The sequence below is a fragment of the Lithobates pipiens genome, unplaced genomic scaffold (assembly GCF_037356315.1).
Source record: "Lithobates pipiens isolate NorthernLeopardFrog02 unplaced genomic scaffold, aLitPip1_a1.2 Scaffold_25, whole genome shotgun sequence".
Lineage (NCBI taxonomy): Eukaryota > Metazoa > Chordata > Amphibia > Anura > Ranidae > Lithobates > Lithobates pipiens.
Window position 1 is genome coordinate 38,145,492 of NW_027507787.1, and position 12,776 is coordinate 38,158,267.

General features: G+C 45.8%; 1 protein-coding gene across 3 annotated transcripts in view; it reads left to right on the forward strand.

The window, feature by feature from the left end:
* Positions 1 to 12,776, forward strand: part of BLOC1S2 (biogenesis of lysosomal organelles complex 1 subunit 2) — a 47,904-nt gene that overhangs the window by 5,226 nt on the left and 29,902 nt on the right. For all 3 annotated transcript variants that reach the window (XM_077454270.1, XM_077454269.1, XM_077454268.1), the window contains exon 2: positions 5,725 to 5,875. In XM_077454270.1, coding sequence (XP_077310396.1) covers positions 5,791 to 5,875 — 85 coding nt within the window. In that variant the 5' untranslated portion in view covers positions 5,725 to 5,790. The remainder of the gene's footprint in view (positions 1 to 5,724; positions 5,876 to 12,776) is intronic.

A 12,776-nucleotide genomic window follows, 5' to 3' on the forward strand; every position in this document is an offset into this window, starting at 1 on the left:
TATCTGTGCCTATCGGTGCCACCTTATATGTGCTTATCAGTGCCCACCAGTGCAGCCTATCAGTGCCGCCTCATCAGCGCATTTCAATGAAGGAGAAAAATTACCTGTTTGCAAAATTTTATAACAAACTATGAAACATGATTTATTTTTTTATTTTTTTGCATCTTTTTTTGTTTGTTTAGCAAAAAATAAAACTCCCAGCTGTAATTAAATACCACCAAAAGAAAGCTCTATTTGTGGGGAAAAAAATTCTAAAAATTTCATTTGGGTACAGTGTTATATGGCCGTGCAATTGTCATTCAAAGTGCATCAGCGCTGAAAGCTGAAAATTGGTCTGGGCAGGAGGGGGGTTTAAGTGCCCAGTAACCAAGTGGTTAAAAGTACCTCTCAAGCACAGATGAATAGTAATAAGACACCGGCCGGTAAAAACATAAAGCGAGGGCCCGCGCTTCTGGGACTTGTAAGTCGCAATGACGTCAGCATGTCTTCCGCCCATTTTGCTTTGCTTCGAAAATTCTACCCCATGTAGCTTTAGTAGTTCTTCAAAGCATCCATAGAACTCTATGGCAAAGCTCGATTGAAGCCCCACAAAGCTGCTCCAAAGCCTCATCAAAGCTCCAAGCAAAAGGTGTAAACAGGACTGTAAGCTAACCATTTTATCTGATGACAGAATTCAGAGAGCTTTAAGAGCCCTTTCACACTGAGGTGTTTTTCATGCGCTTTTGGGCTAAAAATAACACCTGTAAAGCTCCTGAAAAACGGCTCCCCTGCAGTCTGTGTGAAAGCACGAGTGATTTCACACTGAGGCGATGAGTTGGCAGGACGTAAAAAAAAAAAAAAAATCCGGCAAACAGCATCTTAGGAGCAGTTTATACACCACTCCTGCCCATTGAAATGAATGGGCAGCACCACCGGCAAAGCGCCGCTGCAACGGCGCTTTATGAGTAATTTTAACCCTTTTTTGGCCGATAGTGGGGGTTAATAGCACCCCGCTAACAGCCAAAAAACTGCGCAAAAACTATGGTATGGTACCGCCGACGCCCTAGTGTGAAAGCAGCCTAAAAAAGTCTGTCCGACGGCATGTTTGAAAGCGTAAACTAGCCCTTAGTCCACTTTTCCATCCATAGGATCACTAAAGGCAACTGAGTTTTAAAAATAAGACACTTGACATGCCAGATGCTGGAGAGTCGCATCAACTCTGGAAGTGCATCGCATAAATATGTATCAGCCGTCTTCATCAGATAAAGCTTGGAGAACTTGTACTGTAATTTAGCCTTCTTATCAGGTCTCTCCCATTCTTCATTAATAGGGATTGTACTCTCTGTCATCATGAGAAAAGAAGGCCCTTCCTTCTTCACATTTGGAAATATCTGTGTGCCTTTTGCAGTAGTAGGGCCTTTGAACCCCTGTACTAAAGGGGCCAATGAGTTTGAAATCAAAATTATGCACCCCTGACCTTCCTTCATCCACCCTTCAGCTCTTAGGCCTCTTTCACACGGGCGGACTGTTCAGATCCGCCTCCAGGTCTGTGGAGCGACGGATGTCAGCAGTGACATGTCCGCTGACATCCGATCCGCTAAAGTGTGATGGATGGAAACCCTACTTTTCCATCCGTCTGGTGGATCGGATCAGATGTAAGCGGACTCTACAGCCCTTCTTCATTGGTTCCCCCATAGAGAAGAGCGGCGCTCTGACAGGTCCGTCCCTGCACAGTCTGCAGAGGTGGACCTGTCATCTGCCTGCTCAGCGGGTATCAACGGAGCAATTCCTGCTGAGCAAAGTGGAGCCCGTACACGGACACGCCTGTGTGAAAGGGCCCTAATGCTCCTTTTTTGTGTTTGCCTGTAGCATGGATATTTGCAGCATACCTTCCACTACAGCCTCCAAAATATAGGCTTTTAATCTTGCACATCCACTTTTTTTATCCATTGTCACTTGAGACAATCCATGAAAATTAATTCCCCGCCACTACAGCCTGCATGCAAACTGGGTGAGGCATTCACTATCATTCTGATATAAACGCAGGGGAGCAATTGACACATGGGTTGCTTGGGGAGTATTGAAAGCCGCCGTGTCCGAGAATCTGAGGAATGCAGTTTGTCCTGGTCAGGAGAAGATGACCAATAGCAGGTCTTGGTTTTCTTGAGTGTTTGGGTTTAGGGCTTCTGCTTCTAAAATGATGCAAAGCACCATATTTTCTATTCTTTAAAATTGTCCTGCGCTGCCCCCTTCTACCTTTTTTCCTAATCTTCTGTGCCACTGACAGGTGTGGCAAGCTCAAAAAAAAAAAAAAAAAAGTAGACAAAATCATATTCATCTCTCACAAAGAAAATCGCTACATTATCCCTTTTTAACCACTTGCGCTCCAGACGGTTTTAACCCCCTTCATGATCAGGACATTTTTTTTTTTTGCTATTTGGCACTGTGCTACTTTAACTGGCAATTGTGCAGTCGTCTAAAACTGCGAATGACATTTTGTATCTTTTTTTTTTTTTTTTTTTCACACAAACATAACTTTCTTTATATTGTGTAGTGTGTGTGTTTTTTTTTTTTTTTTTTTTTTTGTTTTTACATATTATCATCATAGTAACACTGTACTACTCTGGGGGTGTTTAGGTAATATATATATAATGTGTGTGTATATGTACTTTTATTGCTCTTACAATGATGATCACTGTAACAGCAGTGCTTTAAACTACAGTGGAACCTTGGATCATGAGCATAACCCGTTCCAGGAGAATGCTTATAATCCAAAGCACTCGCATATTAAAGCGAGTTTCCCCATAGAAGTCAATGGAAATGGAGATAATTTGTTCTGCATTGATTATTGTATGCAATACCACATGTGGCCAGAAGTGGGGGGGGCACCGGAGAGCCTCGGGGACAGCTCGGCTGAACTCGGAAAGGCTCGGGAACGGAGTATTTTCGAGTGATTCTGAGTATTTCTGAATGGCTCTGAACCGTTCCGAGTGTCACCGGCGCCCCCGCAAACCCCATTGACTTGAATCCTACTCGTTTTGCGAGACAACACTCGCAAAGCGAGTCAGAGTTTTTTTTTTTTTTTAAGTTCATCTTTCAAAACGCTTGTTAAACGCGTTACTCATAAACCAAGGTTCCACTGGTATCATGAATGAGCTACATTCATAACAGTTATAATTACTACAGATCTGTGATTGGCTACAGCTACTCACATGTTACGGGTTGTGTGTCTGGTGGGCACAGTGGTTCCAAGAGTGGCGCTCTTAGCACCCCAGTCTGGATGACGTACATGATCCAGCCTGCCTGTGCCACCTGCCTGCAGTAACTGTACTGTGGGAGGTTGGCAAGTAGTTAAGACCTATCTGCTTTCATCCACTTCAGAAGCAGCAGGTGAGCCCAGGCAGCACTTCCAGAGGCAGACAGGAGACGGAATCTGAGAAAAACCCAGTCAGACTGACAAACCTCCAGGAGTACACAGCACAGAGGGGAGCAACAGCAACAAGTCCTTACCTCGCAAGAGAATACTGACAGGACTGCAGAGAGAAGGAGAAATATTGGGTTCATCTGCTGGCTTCTAATTGCTTGTTGTTGCCATTGCTTGGTGACTGGCAGTCACTATCCCGTGTCTCCCATGTCCATCTGTGACATCATCCACAGCCGCACTCAGACCGAAAATATAGCCAGGAGAGGGGCGCAGTGCACTACCTGTGCAACATTGAGCTGCATACAGGGGGTAAAAACTACCTTCTTATTGCTCTAACCTTTAGCCCTCGTTCACATTGGAGTGATTTGTCAGGTCACATCCTATTGTCATCCTATTATCGGCAATGGCACAGTTCCAATTGGTGCAACGCCAACTTTGCGGCACCACACCAATTTTCAAAAGTAGTTCCTCCACTACTTTTGCCGATATTTTTTATTTTTATTTGTGTGACATCAATAGACATCTGTGCATGAAGCCGCACAGATGTCTTTCAAGTAGCACCTAAAATCGCGCTGCTACTTTGAAATCGCGCTACTTCAAGTGAAGCGGCAGAATTTCAAAGTAGCATCAATGTGAACCAGGGCTTAACCTCTAATGCCGCGTACACACAATCGGACTTTCCAGCAGACTAGGTCCGATGGTCTTCCCGACTGACTTTTCAGCGGAGTTCCGACTGACTTCCGAACGAAAGGACTTGGCCACACAGGAACGGACTAAGTCCATTCGAAAGTCTGTTCGTTTTGAACGTAATGACAATAAGACTGGACTAAAAAAGGAAGTTCAATAGCCAGTAGTCAATAGCTTCCCTTGCGTCATATTTGGTCCGTCGGACCAGCATACAGACGAACGGTTTTCTCGATAGGAATTGAGTCCATCAGACAGATTTGAAACATGTTCTATTTCTAGGTCCGTCTGATTTATTAATTTAAATGAAAAACGATCTGATTGTCCGATGGACTAATTCCGTCGGACCTAGTCTGCCGGAAAGTCCGGTCATGTGTACGCAGCATAAGCATTACTGTTGCACCTCAGTCCACCATGCTCCCTTTTTTCAGTAACATGGTGATCTGGGAAGCCTGTCTGTGTTAAGTTAAACAGCACGGGCTTCAGGGAGCACACTCCTCAATTAAGTGCTTTCTGTAATTTTGCTTCAGTAGAATAAATAGAAGTTAGATCAAGTGGATTATCTGATTTTAACAGAGCTGCAGCATTTGCTGGATTGTATTAGTTTTGAACTGATTGCTTTCACTTGTTGCCTGATATTCCTCATAAACTTATGTCTAGGATTGTGTGTATTACTATAATAGCATGAAAGTGGTCAGCCTTCGCGCCGCTAAGTGGTAATGAGTGACTAGAGTGGAACAAAATCCAAAATCAAAATTAATGAAACACAGATGCTATGAAAAAGAGCCTGAGTGATATAAAGTGCAAATGCTAACTAAAAAATGCAGCAGGACAAAATAGTGAACACAAACTATCAAATAATGGATATAAAGGGGTGGGTCCTGCGCAAATCGTGCCACTCAAATAAATACACAAATTCAAACTAATATAAATATGTGCATACATATAATGCCGTGAAAAAAATATATAGTTCATAAAACAGCACGGGTAAAAATATAAAAAATGGAGAAGGGATCAATGATAGAATACTGATAGAATGTCCGCTACTCAAGGCTCCCAGAACTCTCACCTTCAAACGAAGTGAATAAACAAATCAAACAAACTCCAGGATTCTCTTATTTCATTCATTAATAATAGCCATCAGGAAATCCAAAGGAGGGATGTAATGATACAATTCCGCCACTAGAGGGCCAGTCCCAGCTTATAGAATAGGTAATATGGATCTTCACTTCTATTCCACAGTGTATGGCTCAAAATAAGAGAGAGGAGGGGGAGAGAGAGAAACAGGAGACTTCCATAGTGTAGTAGTTTAAAAAACGGCAGGTAGATTTATTAAGAAGCAGTAAAGACTCTCACATTTAAATTGCAAAAAACAAACACAATCAGGAAGAGGGTGTAATGGCAACTTCCTGCCCGTCTTACTCTACTTCCGGTTCGTCATATGGCCACTCCCTACGCGTTACGTCATGTGACTTCTTCATGGGGATGATGTTTTGTATGTATATTTTCATTACCATATTATGTTGTAATTGCTGCGTTATACAAATTGATACTGCAGAAAAATTCATTGCACTGGTTGCATGTCTTGGTTGTTTTTGAGCATGCTTTTGTAAACAGTTACTCTTTATTTGCAACAGGTATTACTTTTTTTCATCTAGCAATATTCTACCACAACTTGAGGGCTGTGACAAGTTCTTTTTGGTATGGCAGAACTGGAAGGTACAGAGAAACTACCTTCTGATGAGCCAACCGTAGCTCCTACAGCATCTCAGGCACCTACATCTCAGGGTAAATATTTTATGAGTGATCCTTGTGTTTTGTTATACTATGGTATTTAACATGGGAATCTGTCACTTTACCAATTCAGAACATAGTGAAAGATTCTCAAGCCCTCCCTCTGATTTCTCTCTCTGCTTTGCAGCGCTACTTCGCAGCCCTTGGTAATCGCCCATGTCGTGACCAATGGCTAAACCCAAATGCTGTCACTATAGGAGGAAGATCTCATCAACCTTGTGTAAACAAGGCCTATACAGGGCTTTATGTTAGTGGCAGCTGCGTATAAATGGGTTGAAGGACTGGGTTTTCAAAAGACTCTGTACATTTTTCTTGAATGGGCAAAGTGACAAATTCTCTTCATTCTTGATTCAGGCACAATAATATAAAGTAACATTAGCATCTCTAATGTATTTCTTCTTGTTAGAATTTATCACAGTACTGTCCCATTTGTTACTTATGGGGTCACACAGTGATCAGGGCATATTTTAAAGCGGGAGTCCACCGGGACTCCGCGTTTTTTTTTTTTTTTTTTTTAAAGCCAGCAGCTACAAATACTGCAGCTGCTGACTTTTAAATAGTGACACTTACCTGTCCAGCGCGCCCGCGATGTCGGCACCCGAAGCCGATCGCTCGCTCGGCTGCCGGGTCCCGCCGCCATCTTGGGTATGGGAATCAGGAAATGGAGCCTTTCGGCTTCATTTCCCGGTTCCCTACTGCGCATGCGCGAGCCGCGCGGCGCAATCCGGACGGTCCCCGCTGCCTCTGGGAGCTGTGTGTTTCCCAGCAGGCAGCGGGGCACTTGCTGAAGGGGGCGGGCGCTTGCGGAGCGTACGCCCCGTTCCGCAGAGAGCTAGCCCGGAAGTGGGTGCAGTTACCTGGATTATCCAGGTAACTGCACCCCCCTCCCCCCTGAAAGGTGCCGATTGTGGCGCCGGAGGGGGGGGGATTCCGATGAGCGGAGGTCCATTTTAGGGTGGACCTCCGCTTTAAAAACTGGGGTAACCAGAATCTGGATAAGTTATGCATGACAACTAAGTAGTTTTTACCTTTCATTTTCAGTATTCAAATAAATAAACTGAATATATATGTTTTACATAGTAACTGAAACTGACCGTAGATGGATCGACATATTGTTGCTTTCAGGACAGAACACTTAAACATAACCCATAACCCTCAAACTAGGCCTCTTGGATAAACCATTGCATAGTGTATATGGTAAGGGGATCCAATAAACACTTTTCAATTGTCCATCTTATGCCGCGTACACACGATCGGAATTCTCATTGCAAAAGGCTCTGATGGTTTTCCCGACGGAATTCCGCTCAAGCTGTCTTGCCTACACACGGTCACACCAAATTCAGATTGTTTAGAACGTGGTGACCTACAACACGTTTGACGGGACTAGAAAAAGGAAGTTCAATAGCTTCTGTCTCGTAGTTGAATCTGAGCATGCATGATTTTTTGGCATGTCAAAATTGCATACACATGATTGGAATTTCCGATAGAAAGTTTTTCCATCAGGAAAATTGAGAACATGCTATCAATTTTTGGCTGGCGGAAATTCGGACAGCTAAATCCCTATGGAGCATACACACGGTCGCATTTTCAGATGAAAAGCTCTCATCTGTCTTTTTCTGGCCAGAATTCCGATCGTGTGTACGCGGCATTAGAGGCTTTGTTGAGGGTAGATGGGGGATTTGGTTAGGGTTACCCCTATCATTAACTGTAGTGGGACAATACGTTAAAAGAGCGTGTTTTGATATGCATTTGCGGTGTTGAGTGGAAAGTATATTATTCTCTATTATGCCTGTGCACATCACTTCGATGCATTGAAAAGGTGCAGGTGCTGCTTTGGTGATAACAGAATGTGATACAAATATATTAGAGATTATTGTTTATAATGCAGTCCTTCTCTTCTCTACCAAAAAAGACACAATGACAGAAAAACACTTTCCCAAGGCGTCTTTCAGGACAGCACCTGAGAGATAGCGACTCCTCCCTCCTCGTTAGGAAACACCTTCTTCCTCCAGACTTTAAAGGGAGGCGCCTCCCTACCACACCTCAGTTTTTGTGTTTCCTCCGGCCCGGAGGGAACACCTTTTGGGAGGGAGTCTTTTTCTCTTAGGTGTTCCTGAGGGACTAGGCTTCTTTCCCTTTTTTTCCTCCTTTAGAGAGCCGCTGTCCTCCCGAACTACCCACGCCTCGTCAGCGGTAGCAAGCGGGCTCCTCTTCCCCTCTTGTGCTCGGAGAGAGCCGAAGATTCGGTGGCCCGCACGTTCGTAGGCGCAGCGGCGCACGTGTGCCGCCGCCATGTTTTTTTCGGCGGTCGCGCCGGAAGTGACAGAGCGGGTCATCGGGTCAGCTGAAACGTCGTTTCCGGCGTGGACGCAGGGGGGAGGAGGGAGGACAGGTGCTGGTGCCTATTTCCGCTTCTGGTCCGGTGCAGCTGCATTGCGTGACTCCGGAGGCGGCGTATAGCCACAAGTGGATTTCTGCACACCTGTTATGGAAGATTCAGCGTCTGCAGCAGTGGGGACAGGCACAGGCACCAGCAAAGCCCAGGTAAGAGGCAGCGGTTAAAGTCTGCCTTTCTTTCCCCTATTTCCTGGCGTTTGGTCTCGCTCTCTCTCTTTTTATTTTTCCCCCCCTGGTGGCAAGGGGGCCTGTCTGGGCACTAGAAGCTGACTGGTTTCTTCTCAGTGCACCTGTGTGGTGATCCCTATCAAGGCTGAGACTGGGTCTCACTAAGGGTTCCCTGTTTTTTTTCCCTTTTTTGTCTTTTTCTTCGTAGGCTCTGACCCAAAGAAAAGATGTCCTTCTTGCAGGGCCAAGCTGGGAGAAAATTGGAATAAAACCCTATGCAGTCCCTGCATTACTTCTTTAGTTAAGGAGGAATCTGCCTCTGTATGTGAGGATCTGGTGGCCTCTGTAAAGAAGGAGCTATACGCCACGATCCAGACTTTTCGTGACTCACTAGCAAATCCGGCTGCTAGTCAGCCTGCCACTTCAGAGTCTTCCCAGGGGTCTCTCTCAATCCCGGTGTTGGAATCTCTGCCTGAAGACCCTTCAGATAGGGAAAAGCAGTCCTCTGCTCTTTCCGTTAAAGATTCGGAAGAGGAGTTGGTTGCCCCCTCTAAATTCAAACTGTCCCTTGAAGAGGTCGATGGGCTCCTTAAAGCCATTCATGCTACGCTTGGTTTAAGTGAGGAGAAAAAGGTATTATCACTCCATGACCGCATGTATGCTGGGTTGGATGAGCCTAAGGGCCGAACGTTCCCAGTTCATCCGGTCATCTCTGAGGTCATTAGGAAAGAATGGCAGGATCCAGAGAAAAAGCCCTTTTTCTCCAAAGCCCACAAAAGGCGTTTTCCTTTTGAGGAGGACCCTGCAGCAGTATGGAACAAGGTGCCCAGACTGGATGCCGCCTTTTCCCAGGTTTCAAGGTCCACGGATCTGTCCTTTGAGGACATGGGAGTTTTGAAAGATCCGATGGACAAACGCATGGATCTTTTGCTCAAGGGATCATGGCAATCAGTTATGAGCAATTTAAAACCAGCAATGGCCACAACGTGTGTAGCCAGAAATTTAGAATACTGGGTTAACCAGTTAGTCACATATAGCTGCAGATTCCCCTAAACAGGAAATCTTAGATTCTTTTCCTACCCTGATTACGGCAGTGGCTTATGTTGCAGATGCCTCAGCTGAGGCAATTAAGATATCAGCCAGGTCAGCAGCTCTAACTAACGCTGCAAGAAGAGCCTTATGGCTTAAAACCTGGCCTGGTGACTCGGCTTCAAAGAATAAGCTGTGTGGGTTACCCTTTTCAGGGGACCTGCTTTTCGGCCCTGACCTCGATAATATTCTTGACAGGACAGCCGATAAAAAGAGATCCTTTCCGGTCAAAAAGAAAAAGCAGGTACCAAAACGTCTTTTTCGACCTCAAAAAGCTCAGGATCAGGACAGCAAGTTGCAGGGGAGAAGGAAAAGTTGGTCCGCCCCGAAGCCGAAGGGTAGAGGCGGAATTCTCTTCCGTCCTCCTACACAGGCCGAAAAATCGCAATGACTCGTCTCTGCGGGTGGGCGGAAGATTACAAGAATTTCTTCCGCAGTGGTCAGGGATAACTTCAAATCAGTTTATCCTGACCACTCTCGCGCAGGGTTACTCACTCGAGTTTGTCAACGACCCCCCCAGAAAGGTTCCTGATTACCAACACCCCGCGGGACCCAGTAAGGGCCCTGGCCATGAAGTCCTCTCTAGAGGAACTGATGCAACAGGGCGTAGTAATACAGGTACCCCTGCAAGAACAGCAGGAGGGGTTTTATTCCCATGTTTTCCTAGTAAAGAAACCGACAGGAAAATTTCGGTTGATTCTCAACCTAAAACCTTTAAACGAGTCCATAAGGTACAGAAAGTTCAAAATGGACTAAATTTTTTCGGTCAGAAATCTGTTGACGCCAGCATGTTTTATGGCGTCAGTAGATTTAAAAGACGCATACCTACATGTTCCAATCTCTCCCCAGTCTCAGAAGCCCTACCCTTCGGCCTGTCATCATCTCCCCGAATTTTTACCAAAATAATGGCAGAAGCTTTAGCGCCGCTGCGACTTCAGGGAATCGCAGTTGTTCCTTATTTAGACGATCTGCTGTTTTTTCGCCCCATCCAGCGAGGAATTGCAGACCAATCTAGACAAAGCTCGCAGCCATCTGGAGGCGTTGGGGTGGATTTTGAACCTCCAAAAGTCGTCCCTAAACCCATCTCAGGAGATTCGGTTTCTAGGGTATCTAATAAATTCGGTGGATCAAAGAATCTTCCTTCCCTTAGACAAAAGGGACAGGATTTCCGGTGCGGTGTCTTTTTTACAGACCAGCCAAAATCTGACAGTAAGACAGGTTATGTCAGCTTTGGGGGTTCTAACCTCAGCAATGCCAGCAGTCCAGTGGGCGAGAATGCATTTCAGGTGTCTGCAGGCTTTCCTTCTAAAATCTTGGGATCACACAGTGGCATCCCTAGAGGCAGAGGTGAGAGTGTCAACCCAGGTAAAAAGGTCCCTATGGTGGTGGAAAAGACAGGATGTCTTATCGGAAGGGTTAGTCTGGGCTTTTCCAGTCGAGAAAAGACTAACAACCGCCAGTTCCTGGGGGTGGGGAGCCCATCTAGGAACACGTTTCACTCAGGGGTCCTGGGCCAAAGAAGAGACAATAAGGTCCTCAAACTGGAGGGAGCTCAAGGCGATTGCCTTGGCTCTGGAGTCGTTTTTTCAGGAGCTTCAGTCCCATCACGTCCAGGTCCTAACAGACAATGCCACGGCGGTGGCTTATTTAAACAGACAGGGGGGTACAAGAAGCAGATCGCTTCAGGTACTGGCCATGGTGATTCTTCGGTGGGCGGAAAAACGTTTGTTATCCCTATCAGCAGTCCACCTAAAAGGGGATCTAAACAGGTTAGCAGACTTCCTAAGCAGAAACGCTATTCAGGAAGCGGAATGGTCTCTAAACCCGGAGGTATTCACAATGATTGCCGGAAAATGGGGTTTACCAGAGGTGGACCTGTTCGCCTCAAGGGTGAACGCCCAGGTTCCCCAGTTCTTTTCCCTGGACAGTCGCGATGGCTCGCTGGGCACGGATGCGCTAGCTTATCCATGGGAATTTCGTCTTTGCTACGCTTTCCCCCCCATTTCAGTTAATCCCGTTAATTTTAAGAAAAATTCAGAGGGAGAAGGTGCCAGTTATTCTAATCACTCCCTTTTGGCCAAAAAGGGCCTGGTTTTCGACAGTTCTAGGTCTGGCAATCAAGCCTTGTTGGCATCTGCCCCTCAGGCACGATCTGTTGTTGCAGGGCCCAGTAAACCATCCAGGAGTGGCCAGCCTGGCCCTCACGGCCTGGTTTCTGAAAGGCAGCTCCTTGGGAGCAAGGGGTTTTCCAACCGTTTGATCTCTACCCTTTTGGCAAGTAGGAAAAGGGTTACGGGGGCCATTTATTCTAAGGTTTGGAAGCGTTATAAAACTTGGTGTTTGTCAGCCGCCCAGGTGACAGGGAGCCTTGTCTCCATCTTGGAGTTTTTACAGGATGGAGCAGACAAGGGACTGGCAGTTAGTACCCTGAAGGTGCAGGTAGCAGCCCTGACAGTGTTCTTAGAAAAATCTGTGGCCTCAGATCCGCTGGTGATCAGATTCTTTAGAGCCCTTAAAAGATCTAGACCAGCTCCTATTAAGGTTTTTCCTAGATGGGATTTGTCGGTAGTCCTACAGTCTCTAACAAAGGGGCCTTTTGAGCCTCTTGTGGAGGCTTCCCTTAGGTTTCTCACATTAAAAACCGTTTTTCTGATTGCCATTGTCTCTGCACGCAGGATCAGTGAGCTAAATGCGCTGTCAGTTAAAGAACCATATCTTTCCATTTTTCCTGACAGAGTTATTCTTAGAACAGATGCAAAATTCTTACCGAAGGTAGCTTCAGTTCAGAACCGTATACAGGACATAGTACTGCCAACCTTTTGTGTTAACCCCAAAGGAAATAAGGAGACTTTTTTCCATACTTTGGACGTCAGGAGGACTCTGCTGAGTTATTTAGAAAGGACGGAGTCCTTCAGGCGTTCAGATTCACTGTTTGTACTTTTCTCAGGAAGAAAAAAGGGTTTTCAAGCTTCTAAAGTTACTTTAGCTAGATGGCTGAAATTAGCTATCTCGGAGGCATATTCCCAGGCAGGATTATCCCCTCCAGCAGAAATTTGTGCACACTCAACCAGGGCTCTGGCGTCTACGTGGGCAGAAAGAGCTGGTGCCACCCCGGAGCAGATCTGCAAGGCGGCGACATGGTCGAGTTTTCACACATTTGTGAAGCATTATAGACTGGACCTCACTTCTGCCAGCGATCAGGCGTTTGGCAGAAAGGTCCTGCAAGCTGTTGTCCCGCCCT